Genomic DNA, 13582 nt, shown 5'->3' on the forward strand with positions numbered 1-13582 from the left:
GGCTGCACGCATGCGCACTCTCCGAGGGCCCGGGCGAGACGCTTAGGGATCGGTTTTCATCTCCTTTCTTTCCCTACTCGTGCGCCTCTCCAAAGCCCTTCCACCCCACTGTTGCTGAGGACACCCTACTAATCCCTCAGAGAAGGTGCCGCTCCGGCCTTGGGTGCGCCAGTACCCGGATGTGGAGCCGCTCTCGCCCGGCGGGGACTCTGTGGCGGGGCGGAGCGCGGCGGCGTGCGCGGGGCCAGAGAGAAGGGGGCCCCTGGGCCCGGGCGCTCGCCGGACGCCGGGAGGTACCATCGCTGCCAACGGGGGAGGAGGCGGCGCCGGTAGTCGGGCGTCCACCCCGGAGCGAGGGCCCCAGGGAGGAAAAAGGCCGGCAGTTAAGCTTGCCCCCCGCCGCCAGCGCCGTCTCCCCCGGGCTAGCCTCCCCCGGTCCCCTGCGCTCCCCGCGCTCCCGGCCGGGGGAGAGCGTGGTTTCCTGGCGGCCGTCGCTGTAGCCCGGCCGGGGAGCCCGGAGGAAGCGGGGGAGTCCCCGCCCACGGCCCCCTCCCCTCTGCCCACCCTCCGCCGCCGCCGCCGTCCGCCGCCGCCGCCGCTTCTGCCTCTGACCCGCTGCAGTCCGGCCTCCAGTCCGAGAGGGGGGCGCGGCGGCGGCGGCGGCGGCTGGGGAGCGGCTGTGGGCTCGGCGGGGACCGCGTCGTCGCCCCCGTGAGTTATTCCCAGGTCCCCCGGGGCTCGCTGCCGCCCCCGCCGGCGCCGAGAGTCCGGCCCGGGCCCAACTCCCTCACGGGCCCCCCGGCGGCGGCGGCGGCGGCGGCGGCAGCGGCGGAGCCCACCGCTCGGGCCCCGATGAGTAACTCGAGGAATAACCGGGTGATGGTGGAAGGAGTCGGGGCCCGAGTAGTGCGCGGCCCGGACTGGAAGTGGGGGAAGCAGGACGGCGGCGAGGGCCACTGTGGGCACCGTCCGGAGCTTCGAGAGTCCTGAGGAGGTGGTGGTAGTCTGGGACAACGGCACGGCCGCCAACTACCGCTGCTCCGGGGCCTACGACCTGCGCATCCTGGACAGCGCGCCCACGGGTAAGCGGGGTCCACCTGGCCAGAGGGGCCTGCGCGCTTGGGGTAAAGGGCCGGGCCAGGTGTGGGGGCGTCGGGCCGCCTGGGAGAAGCCTGCGGTAGAACGCCTTGCCCGCAGCTCCTGGCTGGAGGGAGAGGAAGGGGAAAGAGCCAAAGGGAATTTTAGGTTCAATACCGGGTAAACAAAAACTTGCGGAGAAGACCTCCCTTTCCCTCTGCCCAATCCCTAAGGGAAATGATGGCAGCAGCATCACCAGAATGCTTTCAAGCCTGGAAGGCACAAAGCCCCGAGAAGACGCCAGACGCTTCCCCTCCTCTTTCTCCTCTAGGGAAGGGGTCTGGAGAGGCCTGTCTAATAAGCCATTGAAATTAATCAGCCACCGAGTGATAACTGTGAAGGGAGGCTTGCCTTGCCATATGGTGTTTAGTTGACCGGTTACAATTGCCGAGGGGCCGTTGGTACCCTAGATTTGTTGAGATACCCTTCCCCCTCCTCTAACATGTTCAGTAGCTGAATGCTTCTTGGTACCCTGTGGTTTTTCATCTTAGTTGTTTCATTGTATATCTATATACCAGTAGAGAGAAAAATAGCCCACGATGTTGAACCATTTCTTTGTGTTAAATACTCTTTTCAAGTTGGAGTAGATACAGGGGACACCTGGTATATATATATTTTTAACATCTCAGTTCATATGTAAGGTTATGTCAGAGACTTACCCATTAACAGCAATGAGTCAGTGTCCTTGATTCACCAAATTTCAGGGCATTGTTAATGATTCTAGAATTTTTATATAATTTGATAAATTGAAGGCTTGCTCTCATAAAATAAGTATAATTTATCTTAATAGAATTCATTTTCATGTAGATTTATCCTTGGTGCTCTGTTCAGTAGGAAACAGTTCAAATTTAAAATATGATAGTTTTCAGAATGCTTAAATTTGTTACTTGTAAGGCTTTTAAGATTGAGTTTGGCAAAACCTAGCAAATCCCAAAGTGAGTACATAGTTATTATTAGCAGCAGTAAAAAGGAAATTAATACAAGGCAACTCAGCTTTTAAATAGATAATTCATGAAATTGTGTTTCTTAGCTGGCTTTTTAAACATTGAAAAGGATGTATGTGAAGTAGCAAAAGAAAAGATTCAACAGTGCAAAAGGGGGCCACCACTGTCACCAGTTTCTTGTGTGTTCTTACAGAATACTCATTGAAAGCATGTGTATTAATCTATTATAAATGTGCAAACCTTTTAAAGCATGATTGGTAAGAAACCGCTATATTCTCTTCTGCGCTTTGCTGCTTAACTTAATAGGACACATTGATGATTGTTCCATGTTAGGACGTGTAGGTCCACCTTATTCTTTCTTAGTTGTGTAATAGTCCAGTGATTGGATACAGCAATGTATTTAACCAGTGCTTTCTTGATGGGCATTTGTATTGTTTCAGGTCTTCTGTTTCTAATGATGCAGTGAATAAATCCTTGTCCATATAGCCTTGTGCATGTGTACTGAGTACTTCTGAAGTGGAACTGCTGCATCGAAGGATACACATATTTAACTTTTTGATTGATGTTGACTACATGCCCTCAAGACATTTTACAATTTACCCTCCTAGCAACACTGTATGGGGCATAGGCCTACTTCTGCACACTCTGAAAGTTTTATCATGTTAGCTCAAGCCAAGGTTTGACCACAACTCAATCATTTGGAGGCATCTTGGGATCAGTAATTGCAGGTTTATGAGGAATTTTAAATATCTTTCCAGGGTGAGGGTAGAGTGCAATAAATCCTGTACTACAGCAATTCTTGAAGGAATATTAACGTTGTCTGCATGTTTTAGAGAATGGAGTATATCTGTTATATAAATAGTTTTTATTATCTTTTTAAAAACAGATATTTTTCAGCGGCTTTAAAATCATAGTTTAATTTACAAGGTAATTTTACATATTATTGTGTTTAGCAATTCATCTTGTTCATCTGATTCAGTTAGCAGACATTTTAAAAGCACTTCAGAGAAAATTAATGTTAAGCAAATAGAGCAAGAAAATAAAGTTTCTTCAAAAAGAAAACCTGTGGTATGTTAAAGTGTAGAACAGTACTGTTTAGTGTTTAGGATTTCTCAGTTTTGGCACTATTGCTATTTTGGACTGATGACTTATTAGGTGATTCTTTGTTGGAGGGGGCTGTCCTGTGCAGTGGGGCCAGCATCCTTGGCCTCTGCTCACTGGCTGCAGTCATGATAACCCAGAATATTTTCAGACATCGCCAGGTCTCCCCTGAGGGGCAAAATTGCCCCCTGATTGATACTCATTGGTTTAGGGATATGTACACGTGTAGTAAAAGTACACCAAGAAAGTAATAATAAATGCCACAATTGAGGGAGTGAATATCTCTATGTGGAAGGAAGTGGAGTGTAGTTGACAGAAGTACCCCAGGGGCTGTAACAATTTTGTTAAGTTTTATGTCTTAAACTGGGTGGTGGGTGCATAGGTGTTTGTTGTATTTTTATGCTTTTTGTGTTCTTAAATTTCATAGTTAATTTTAAAAAGTCTTATAATATTTACTGGGACAACTGAGGTTCTCTTTGATTATTCATTCTTTGTTCCTTACGTATACCCACATTTTATGAACAGGTAATTTATTGCAGTCTGTTTGGGAATTAAGGAATGGGTAACCTTTAAAATAAAATTCTGTGAAACGTCTCTGAGAGTTAAGGATTTTGGAGTGGTTCAGTCATTTTGAATCTTTTTGATACTACTTTACTGTCTGTTGGAGATTTTGTCCGAGGGTTGTACGTGGAGTCTGTAATATTTTGGCACATAAGCTTTATTTTTTCTTTCAGGTGACACATAAGTTTGGTTTTATGGTCTAGGATAGTCAGGCCTTGAGAAGAGGAGCATTGGGTATATATTTGAATGATACAACTTGTATCCAGATATATTTGGTTAATTTGTAGTGACCAAGAAGATTGTGGAAATACGTATGTTATTGTTGAATTAGTTTGGGGTTAATTTTGTGAAGTCTGTAATTAAGTAGGCATAGTTGACCTTTTACCATTTAGTACTGATTTTACAGGATTTGGGGAGAAAGGTGTTTTTACTTAATACTTGTTTTTTGGTCACTTTGGTACAGTGTTGTATTGTTACCAGAGAAAGAGTGGAGAAAATGAATTTGAGTTTCCTGTTAAGGTTCTTTTTACCCTCTTGTTTATGGATAACAAAAGTTAGGGGTAGGGGTGAGGGTCAGTGTTAGAGTGCCTGCTTAGCATGCATGAGGTCCTGGGTTCAATCCCCAGTACCTCCATTTAAAAAAAAAAAAAAACTTAAAAAAGTTGGGGATATAGATGGTTAGGTTTATTCACAACTAGCTTCTAGTATTGTTGGTCCATACTGTTTAGGGGACAGTTCTTTGTCCTTTTCTTCCATCACTAGCAAAGAGTGCTTCTTAGGTCACATGTGGGCCAACTCCTTAGATATTAGTATTCAGTTGAAGGTCTAGAAATGCTCACCCTGGATAAAAAATGAAATAGATTTATAATCCTCAGCTTTTCCTTTCTGAGGCCCCCTATTTCTCTTCTGATCTGTTTCCAAAAGTACAGGAGAAAAGAGTATTGTCAGGGGACAGAGCCTTAGAGGGGGAAAAAAAACAGGACTTGTGGAAACAATGTTTGGGGAATAGGATGCCAGACCTGGAAAGGAGATATTGTGAGATGTTTCTTACTAGTGGCATCTGTTTCCTATAGATCCTATCTATTTTAAAGACTTAGGTAGAATGTCTTTTCCTTTTTATCTTCGTCTGCTGAAACAATATTTTAAATGATGACAGTCCATCTAGTTTTAATACTGCCTGTAGATTGCAGCTTGAGACTGAGGACCTCAAGAAATGAACTTGAAGATCTCAAGAAATAGTTACCCTTTTTATCAGTACTTCTCAAACAGACACAGATTACCTGGGAACCTTTAAAAATGCAAATTCTGGTTCAGTAGGTATGGGATTCAGCAAGAGTAGTTCTAAAAGCTCCCAGGTGATGCAGATGATGCTGGCTTATGGACACACTTTGAATTGCAGGATGCTAAGTGATTGCTTGTCTGTTGAGATGTCCAGGCTCTCTGTTGTCTTCTTTTCCCCTCAGCTGATTCCAAGGCTTCATTGTTTGTCAGTAATATATGTCTTCAGTTTTAGAGATGGACGTTACTGGGTGGAGAGAAGGGGGAGAAATAAAGGAACATGAAACAGCTTTCTAATACATGTATTTGTTTACAAATGCAATGATGTCTTACTATATATTCTGGTTCTAAACTTTACTGCTTTATCCCTCTGGTTGGATTAGATACTTCTTTTTGGATGTGTTTCTGAGTAGCGACCCACCAGGGTCTCTCCTCAACCTTTAATTGCTAGGCAGTGTGAGCACAGTGCTCTCTGTGCTTCTGCCTCCTGCCACAGGCATGCTGTGTGTAATTGTCTTTTGCATGAGATTATTAGTCTGATGGGAAGGAATGTGGGTGTGTTTTCCTTATATCTCCATTTTCTAGCAAAACTATGGCTCTAGATGAATATTTTCTGAATAAAATGCTCTTTTCAAAGAGGTTTGGATTCATTTGATCTGTGGTTAGATAGATATTATCCTGAAACAGGTAAAAGGAAACAGGCTTGGAGAGCTGAAGTCTGGTCTAGTCATGGAGCTGGTGAATGGCAGATGTAGGGATGAAGAGTCAGGTCATTGCTTTTCCCCTTCATTCTCTCCTCCACTCATAGTGTAGTAGTTCAGAAATGATCACCATTTGTACTAATACTCCTGAGGAAAAATTGATTAGGAAATTAAAATAACTTACTCTGCTCCGTGGTATGGTTATTTGAGTAACTTAACACTGTTGTTGGACTTCAGTGGTTTTTCTGTGTGTGTATCCAGTATGTAACAAGTAGTTTGTTGTATCTAATTATATTTAGCTTCCTTTAGGAAAACATATAGGTCCTGTGAAAGAGTTTTTGCTGTCAAAGCAAGTAATTGAGTTGCACATGAGGCTGTCAGATTCTCCAGCTCCAGCTCGTCAGCCTTTACTGTCATGGTATTTTTTTTTTTACTTTATTGGGGTTCTTAATCTTTTATATTTTCTTTGTTCCAAACAGTGGCTCAAGATGCCAGTCATCCTGTACTCCTGAGGCCAAGCTCTGCCCTTGGCAAAAGATATGACTTGGTCATGTCTACTCAACTATCGGATCTTACCCAACATTCAAATTACTGAAATCTCACTTTGTTTATAAAGCTTCTTTTGTTTTATGAGAAAAATTGGCCTATTAATATTTATGTTTTTATGTTTGTGGTCAGGGGCAACATAATTACATTGCCTGGTGTGGGAGAAAATTTTCGATTAGAAGCTAGAAGCCAGCTAGCTAGCTTTCTGTTTTACCTATGAAGTTAATGAATTAGATCAATTTAAATATAACTTTTCCTCTAGCTTTGAAAATTTAATTTGACATTAATAGTAAAGAGTTAATAACTAATCATATAGCTAACTCAAGCTCACTTGGGAGATACAAATTACAAAAAAAATTTCACCTCATTCAGATTGATAAAAATTAAAAGTCTAAAAAGAGTATGTACTGATAAAGAATATGGCGAAGTCAGAGCTCTCAAGTTATTGGTGGAATTGTAAATTGGTACAGCCAGTTTGAGAAGCAGTTTGGCAACATCTTGTAAACTTCAAAAATGTATGTATCCTGCAATTGAGAAAATTTACCTCTAAGTGTTATATCCGTGAGATTCTCAAGCACACAACCATAAGGCGATATGTATAAAGAAATTCATTGTAGTATTTGTAAAAGCAATAATTTGAAAACTACTGAAAATTTACATGTAAAGTTATGAGTATATTATGTTGCGTGAGTCCCATACAATAAAATGTTAGCAGTTAAAATGAAAGATTAGCCTATATTTATCAAGTATATGGTGAGTGAAAAAGTAGATTTCAAAGAGATACTGTAGATGAGTTTATGCTTTTTGTGTAAGTTTGAAAGAAGACTAAAATTTTTTTTTTGTGGAAAAATATATGTCGAGAAAGGATAAGCAGACTGAAAGGATCTAACCTCAGGGTGGCCAGAACTTTTTTTTTTTTTTTTTACTGGGCTTTTTGTTCATTGTTTTTGAAAACCTTGATTTAGTATGTTAGTAAATTGAGTGTGATTCTAAATTCATTTTGTTTCCATTCTTGATTTTGCTGGATGCTATAGCTTTCAGGAGACCTCATAAAGACAGTAGATCCAAAGAGAAGTGCATTCTGATGAGTGTATGCTGGTTATTAAGCTGTTGTCTCTTGGCTTCATCTTCACCTCTGTACTCCTCCCCCTCAGGCTGGGCTGGGACTCTGCACATGGTTTTTCCTTTGCCAGCTGGATCCCTGTTGGCTCTACCAATAAGGGGCGCTGAATAGAGACTGGAAGGCTTTGGGAATGGGGAGGGATTTGCTCTTCCTGTAGGTATCATCTCACTGAGCAGAATTTCAGTATTAGTATTTAATTATTGCTTATTTCCAACACCATCAGAAGTAGCTTGATGTGCGGGGTTCCTCCCTCTGTCCTCCAAATGACACTAGCACCTGCCAGTCACAAGCCCTTTCTAAAGGTCTGGATTCCAGCCCTATGGGACCCCTCCTGTAAGCCTCTTACATTTTAATAATCCTATTTCACTGTTTCGCCATTTTTAGAAGTGGTAGATTGGTGTGGTTTCTGTTTCCTGACTGGACCCTGATTAATATAGTGTGTTTCCTAAATCTCAATCTTATTTTTCTGTCCCATTTACCAGTTAGGTAAAGCTTTTTATTGAAATTTAGCTGGTAATTTTCTGTCCTTTCTGATGCTAATAATTTCTTACAAATGAATTGAAGGTGTTTCACGTTTATATTTTGAATAAGTGAATTCAAAATCCACTGAGTTTAAAATGAAATAAAATAACTTTCTTTTATAGATGCAGATATTACAGTTTATTGTGATACACATCATTTCAGCATTAAAGACCATATAATGGTAGAAGTATCTCCAGATGTCAATTTTCACATTGCTAACCGCAGTTTCTTTTGGACAGCATTTATTTTCTTACTTGTTGTCAGACATTACCATTACCTGGAAGGGGTAGATTAAATGAGTATAATTTAAAAAATACGTCTTTTAGGGAGCATAACTTTTCACTCCAGAAAAGGTGTGCAATTTGGAAACATTTATTTTATAAAAAAAAATACACAACTCGTTCTTAATTTTGACTCTTAAGTACTCAAGATAATCAGCCACATGTTGTTTTGTATCATTAGGACACACTCCACAAGTCTGCTTAACATGGGCACAAAAAAGCTGCAGCATGTCTTAATGTGCCACAAGTGAGCAGCAATGTTGGGCCCTCAAACTCTCAAACTCACACAGCCTCAGTACACCTTGTACGTCATGTGTGATGTGCCATTTTTTTGTAGGGACCCGCTGTGGGTGCTACTATCAGCTGACTAATGTACAATTCGTAACCTAATTTCAGTCTTAGATTTTTAGGGGAAAAAAAAAATAAATGTAAGTTTTAATGGAAGTCCACAACCCTTTATTCAGAGTGTTTGGGGCTGAGTTTATAAACTTGTGGGTTTTGGAGCCCTGATGTGCTGTGTTTGCCACATAGTCCACAACACCCACTTGCAGGTCCACAGCAGCACCCTGTCATCAGGTACAGCAGACCTTCTGTGGAGGCATATGAATGATTATACTGAGGGGCTAGATGCAGACTTCATACTGTACGTAGCCTCTTGTTCAGGTGAGTTTGCTGCAGGTTAATAGAAAACTTGATTTTCAGGATTTTGGAACTATAAGTAAGAGATTGTGAGCTTATCTCTCGCATTTCAGAGATCGTCTTCTGTGTTTCCTGGGTCACGTACCTCTCTTTGGAAACCATTGCACTAACTCATCAAGCAGGAGCTTATTCATTTTGAATATCTATAGGAAGTGGCTTTTTTAGAACGTTCCTCCTTATCTCCTAAGCCCATTTCTTCACTCACTTTCATGTGTCCCTGTACCAGTTGAGCTTACCTTTTTTTTTTTTTTTTACCATCATCTTTGCATTACAACAATTAAACTTTCTCTTCAGACGGCACTAGGAACATAGCAACAATTTTTATCTTTGCTCCTAGGTTAGCTCTGTGTAAGTAGGTTCTTGTGAAATAGTCTGGTACCTGAGTTATCTTTAAAACTTTGTTTAGAGACGGGGAAATGGTTCTGAATTCTGAAAAACTGGCTTATAAATGAACTTGTAGAACACAGCTAGGATAAGGTGGGGTTCAGATTCATGGAGGAGATAATGGAACACAGCAGGTAGTCCAGACCCTCATTTTTGGCTGTGGAGTACTTTTTAAAGCATATTTACTTTTGTAGATGCTTCCTTTGGTTGAGTTTTCTCCTGGGGTGGATTTATCCTCCTAATGATAAATTTGTTTCTAAAGAAAGCAAGAAATGGGTGGAAACTTTTTAATATTTAAAAAAAAATCATTATTTGAATTCTGGGAGTTTTGCAGGCCTTAGTGATAATGAACCATAAAAGCTTGAGATTGTAATATTTTATGTTCTAATGCCTTGCTCACACCTCTCTCCCGATCTCTTTTCATGGAATAATGGAAAAGTGGAGTAGTACTAAGTTTCCCTTAGTTGGGAAATCAGTATTTGTTCATTTTAGATTTTCTCACATGAGCTTGTTAAATAGCGGAATTGGACTAACATTTACTGACTTCCTGTTAGGCATCAAGAACTATGCTAAATATTCTACATACTTTATCTTACTTAATCTAACTAAGTAGCTTTACTGATGAGAAAACAGACTATGAGAACTAATTAGCCTAAGATTTTAGAAGTATTTGATGGTGGAGATTCAAATCCAGTTTTGTCAGTCCCCCCCCACTTATAACATTAGTCTTAAAAAGCCTTAATTCTTCATGTGTAAAATGAAGTTGGAATAGGTCAAGGTATGCAGATAGATGTTTTGCTTCTAAAATGAAATAATGAATTTTTATCTGCTAGCAGGAAAAAAAAATTAAGTGGATAAGCACATTTTTGTTTGACCACATTATTATTTTTTTGGTATAGCAGAATTTATCTCACTATTCTTTTGCATGAAATCTCATAAAATTATGATAATTTATCATATTTTTAAAAGTGAATTGTATCTATGACTGTTTCATTATGTTCTTTTTTTTTTTTTTTTTTTTAGAATTCACATATATGTGAAATCATACAACATTTGTCTTTGATTTATTTCGTTTAGCATAATTCCCTCTAGGTCCATCCACGTTGCAATGGCAAGATTTCATTACTTTTTATGGACAAGTAATATTCCATTGTGTGAATCTACTATATCTTCTTGAACCATTCATCTATTCATGGACACATAGGGTGCTTCCATATCTTGGATAATTTGAATAATGCTGAAATGATAACTAGGGTGCATTTATCTTTTTTAATTAATGTTTTTGTTTTCTTTGGAAAAATATCTAGGAGTGAAATTGCTATATCATATCGTAGTTCTATTTTTAATTTTTTGAGGGGCCTCCATACTGATTTCTATAGTCACTTCACCAGTTTACTATTTCTCTTTCTGATACTTTAGTGTTAGTGTATAGAAATGTAACAGATTTCTGTATATCATGACCTCATTAATTTTCTACCTTTGTGTAACAAGGTCTAAAAATAACAAATATATTACTAAAATTGCCAGTTGTATGCCTAATTTGACACCTTGTTTCTTTTGTTTGAACTGTATGAGACATGATTGTAATTTTATTATGCAGGCTTATAATAGAGTAGCAGAGGCTGCAAAAATAGATGAGAGAATTACTTCTAACAAAAAAGATACGAAAAGAGAGTTTTAGAATTTGGGTGAACAACATTGTAAAATTATTATAAGTCAATAAAAAATGTTAAAAAAAAAAAGAATTTGGGTGAGACACTTTCAAAGACATTTCCTTAACTCTTGGAAGTAGATGGTGTTTCATTCTACTACATTATTGAAATTAACTAAGAAATAGATAATCTTTTCACTTTTTAAAATAGATCTCTTTGAGATTGATTTGAATATTAGAATAGGATTTAATAACTGATATTTTGAATCCAGTAGGTTGAATGGGGAACATGATGCCCTAGATGTGTAATTATTCTTCAAATAATATCAGAGCTAAGTAGGGAAAAAACCCTGGTTGGAGTGGAGAATGTGAGAGGCCAAGCTTTGTTATGAGACTCACATGGGTTTGACCTTACTAATGTGTGACTTCATAGGCTCAGTTTCTTTGTCTATAAGTGAGGATAATAATGTCTACCTTTTAGTATTGTTGAGAAGGTTAAATAAAATGTATGTGAAGCGCCTGGCTTGATACTGATTTAAATAGTGACTAGTATTATTAATAATAACAGTCCAATTTTCATTAACTTACTGTTTCTCAAGAGTAAGGGATGTGGCACATACCAGTCAGCTGACAGGTCACAAAGGTCTCACCCTCGTGAGGAATTTTAATTAACACTTCAGCCAGTTTCTAAACCAGTAAGTACTTTGATGGTTCAGGGAGAATAAGTCGCATACTCTACTTGCTTAACCCTCTTTAATCTCTGTAAACTTTTGTCACATTGATTTGGTGTTAAAGTTCAATGGATCCATAAATCAGAAATAGGAATTCTTGGTTGGTTTAATGACATCAGCAAACAGTTATGCCACAATAAATAATTGCATTTAGACATTGGTTAATGACTTGCAAATTATTGAAATGTTAGGTGAAATCTTTTAATTAGGGGAAAAATTAGAGGATTAACTAGATGCTATACTGGTCTACTACAAATGTTTATTTTTTATTTTAAAAAAGTTTAAAAATTTATTGTATAGTATTTAAGATATCTAAGTAGGTAAGTGATTAATAAATACATGTGAACCTATCTAGAAACAAAGCGTTGCTAATAAGTTTGAAACATTCTGTGTACCTCTTCCCAATTTCATTTCCTTCCTCTCCTAAGGTAACTGCTATATAGAAATTAGTAATTCCCATGCATTTCTTTACATTTGTGCTATGTTGTATATATCTGCAAATAATATATAGTACTTTATTTGCAACATTTTAAATTCTTATATAATTTTAACATTCAGCATTATGGTTGAAGGATTCATCCATGTTGAATTATGTGGCTCTTGAACATTCATTTTAGGAATCCATTGTATACCTAATGATGTCTTCACCCCTTTGTTAATGAACATTTATATTGTTTAGTTTTTCTTTTGCTGTTGTAATTTAAATATTCTTATTCTATGCAGAAGTGCTTCATATAATGAACTGCTTGTAGTGAGAACCGTCTCTCAGTCATCTTTTCTCTCTAAAAATTTAACATTTTACTTAAATAAATCAGTGCTTTGTGAATTTGAGCTGCTTTCCTTGGCTCCCTTAAGCACTTGTGGTTATTGATCTCGACTAACATGTTTTACTGTTCACATAAAATTTCCCAACAAAAAGACTTAAGCTATGTAAATTCTGTAAGTTATTGAATTTAGGCGAGACGGCATGAAAACGTAGAGCAGATGGTCATTTGAGTATTAGAATGAGTCAAAAGCTATCATCAGTTGGTTCATTTAACGGTGGCAGATGTCTTCATAAAGCTTAGCAGAGGGAAAGAGCATTAACTCTCTAGGGTAATATGGTGTTCTATAGGAAGGGGAAAAAGCATTAATGGGTTTAGTTAGGGAATTAAGTTTTATGAAATAAAAATTTTAAGGAATAGCTCTTGCCAAGGCTTAAGGAGGTTTAGACTCCTGGTGGGGAATGGTTTTAGTTGAGAATGAATTGGGTTGCTGTGGTCAGGGGAAACGAAAAGCTACCAAAGTGAGAGATCAATAAAATGTTGGCCATGTTCATTTAATGCTCTTTCTCCTGTTACGTGTTTTCTTTAAATAGCAACTTTTGTTTTAAAGTCAATTAATTGCATTCTTATTAAAAATTCTGTACTACTCGATTTGGTAGTGGACAGGGTTGCTTTGTGTACTTTTTCCAGTTCTCAGCATTAGTCTGTTTCACAGCTGTTCAGTAACTTTATTGGCATTTGAACTGTGGGAACCAAGAAAGGATTTGGATGTGCTTTGTGTGCATTAATGGTTTTCCTGAAGTATTCTTTAAAACCATGAATTGTAGAAGTTTTTTTTTTAAACCAGTTATTGTGTGTTTAAATTGTTCCTTATAAAGAAAGCTTGTACTCAGATTATGAGCTCATGAATATTGTTATTGTTGTACTTTGTGGAAAATGAACTTAGAGATGAAAAAGATATAACTAGAGGAGTAGCTGAAAAGTGGACTTTTCTTTTTCTGGTCTGGTGGGGAGGTTGGGATACATTTTCCGTATGCCTTTCATCAATCAACACTCATTTGAAGAGCTGTCCAGATAGTTTAGGATATACCTCTTAGTGTATAGTGGATACTGATTTGTTTAGTGCATTTGACTTTTTGTGATGACATAGGAGACCTAT

General features: G+C 38.9%; 1 protein-coding gene across 1 annotated transcript in view; it reads left to right on the forward strand.

Moving 5' to 3' along the window:
* The first annotated feature begins 171 nt into the window (after positions 1–171).
* MIB1 (mindbomb E3 ubiquitin protein ligase 1) overlaps positions 172–13582 on the forward strand; it is a 93869-nt gene continuing 80458 nt past the window's right edge. The window contains 2 exon segments of the mRNA XM_006191768.3: positions 172–957; positions 959–1082. Of these exon segments, the coding sequence (XP_006191830.2) occupies positions 853–957; positions 959–1082 (229 nt within the window). The 5' untranslated portion in view covers positions 172–852.

This window comes from Camelus ferus, chromosome 24 (assembly GCF_009834535.1).
Source record: "Camelus ferus isolate YT-003-E chromosome 24, BCGSAC_Cfer_1.0, whole genome shotgun sequence".
Lineage (NCBI taxonomy): Eukaryota > Metazoa > Chordata > Mammalia > Artiodactyla > Camelidae > Camelus > Camelus ferus.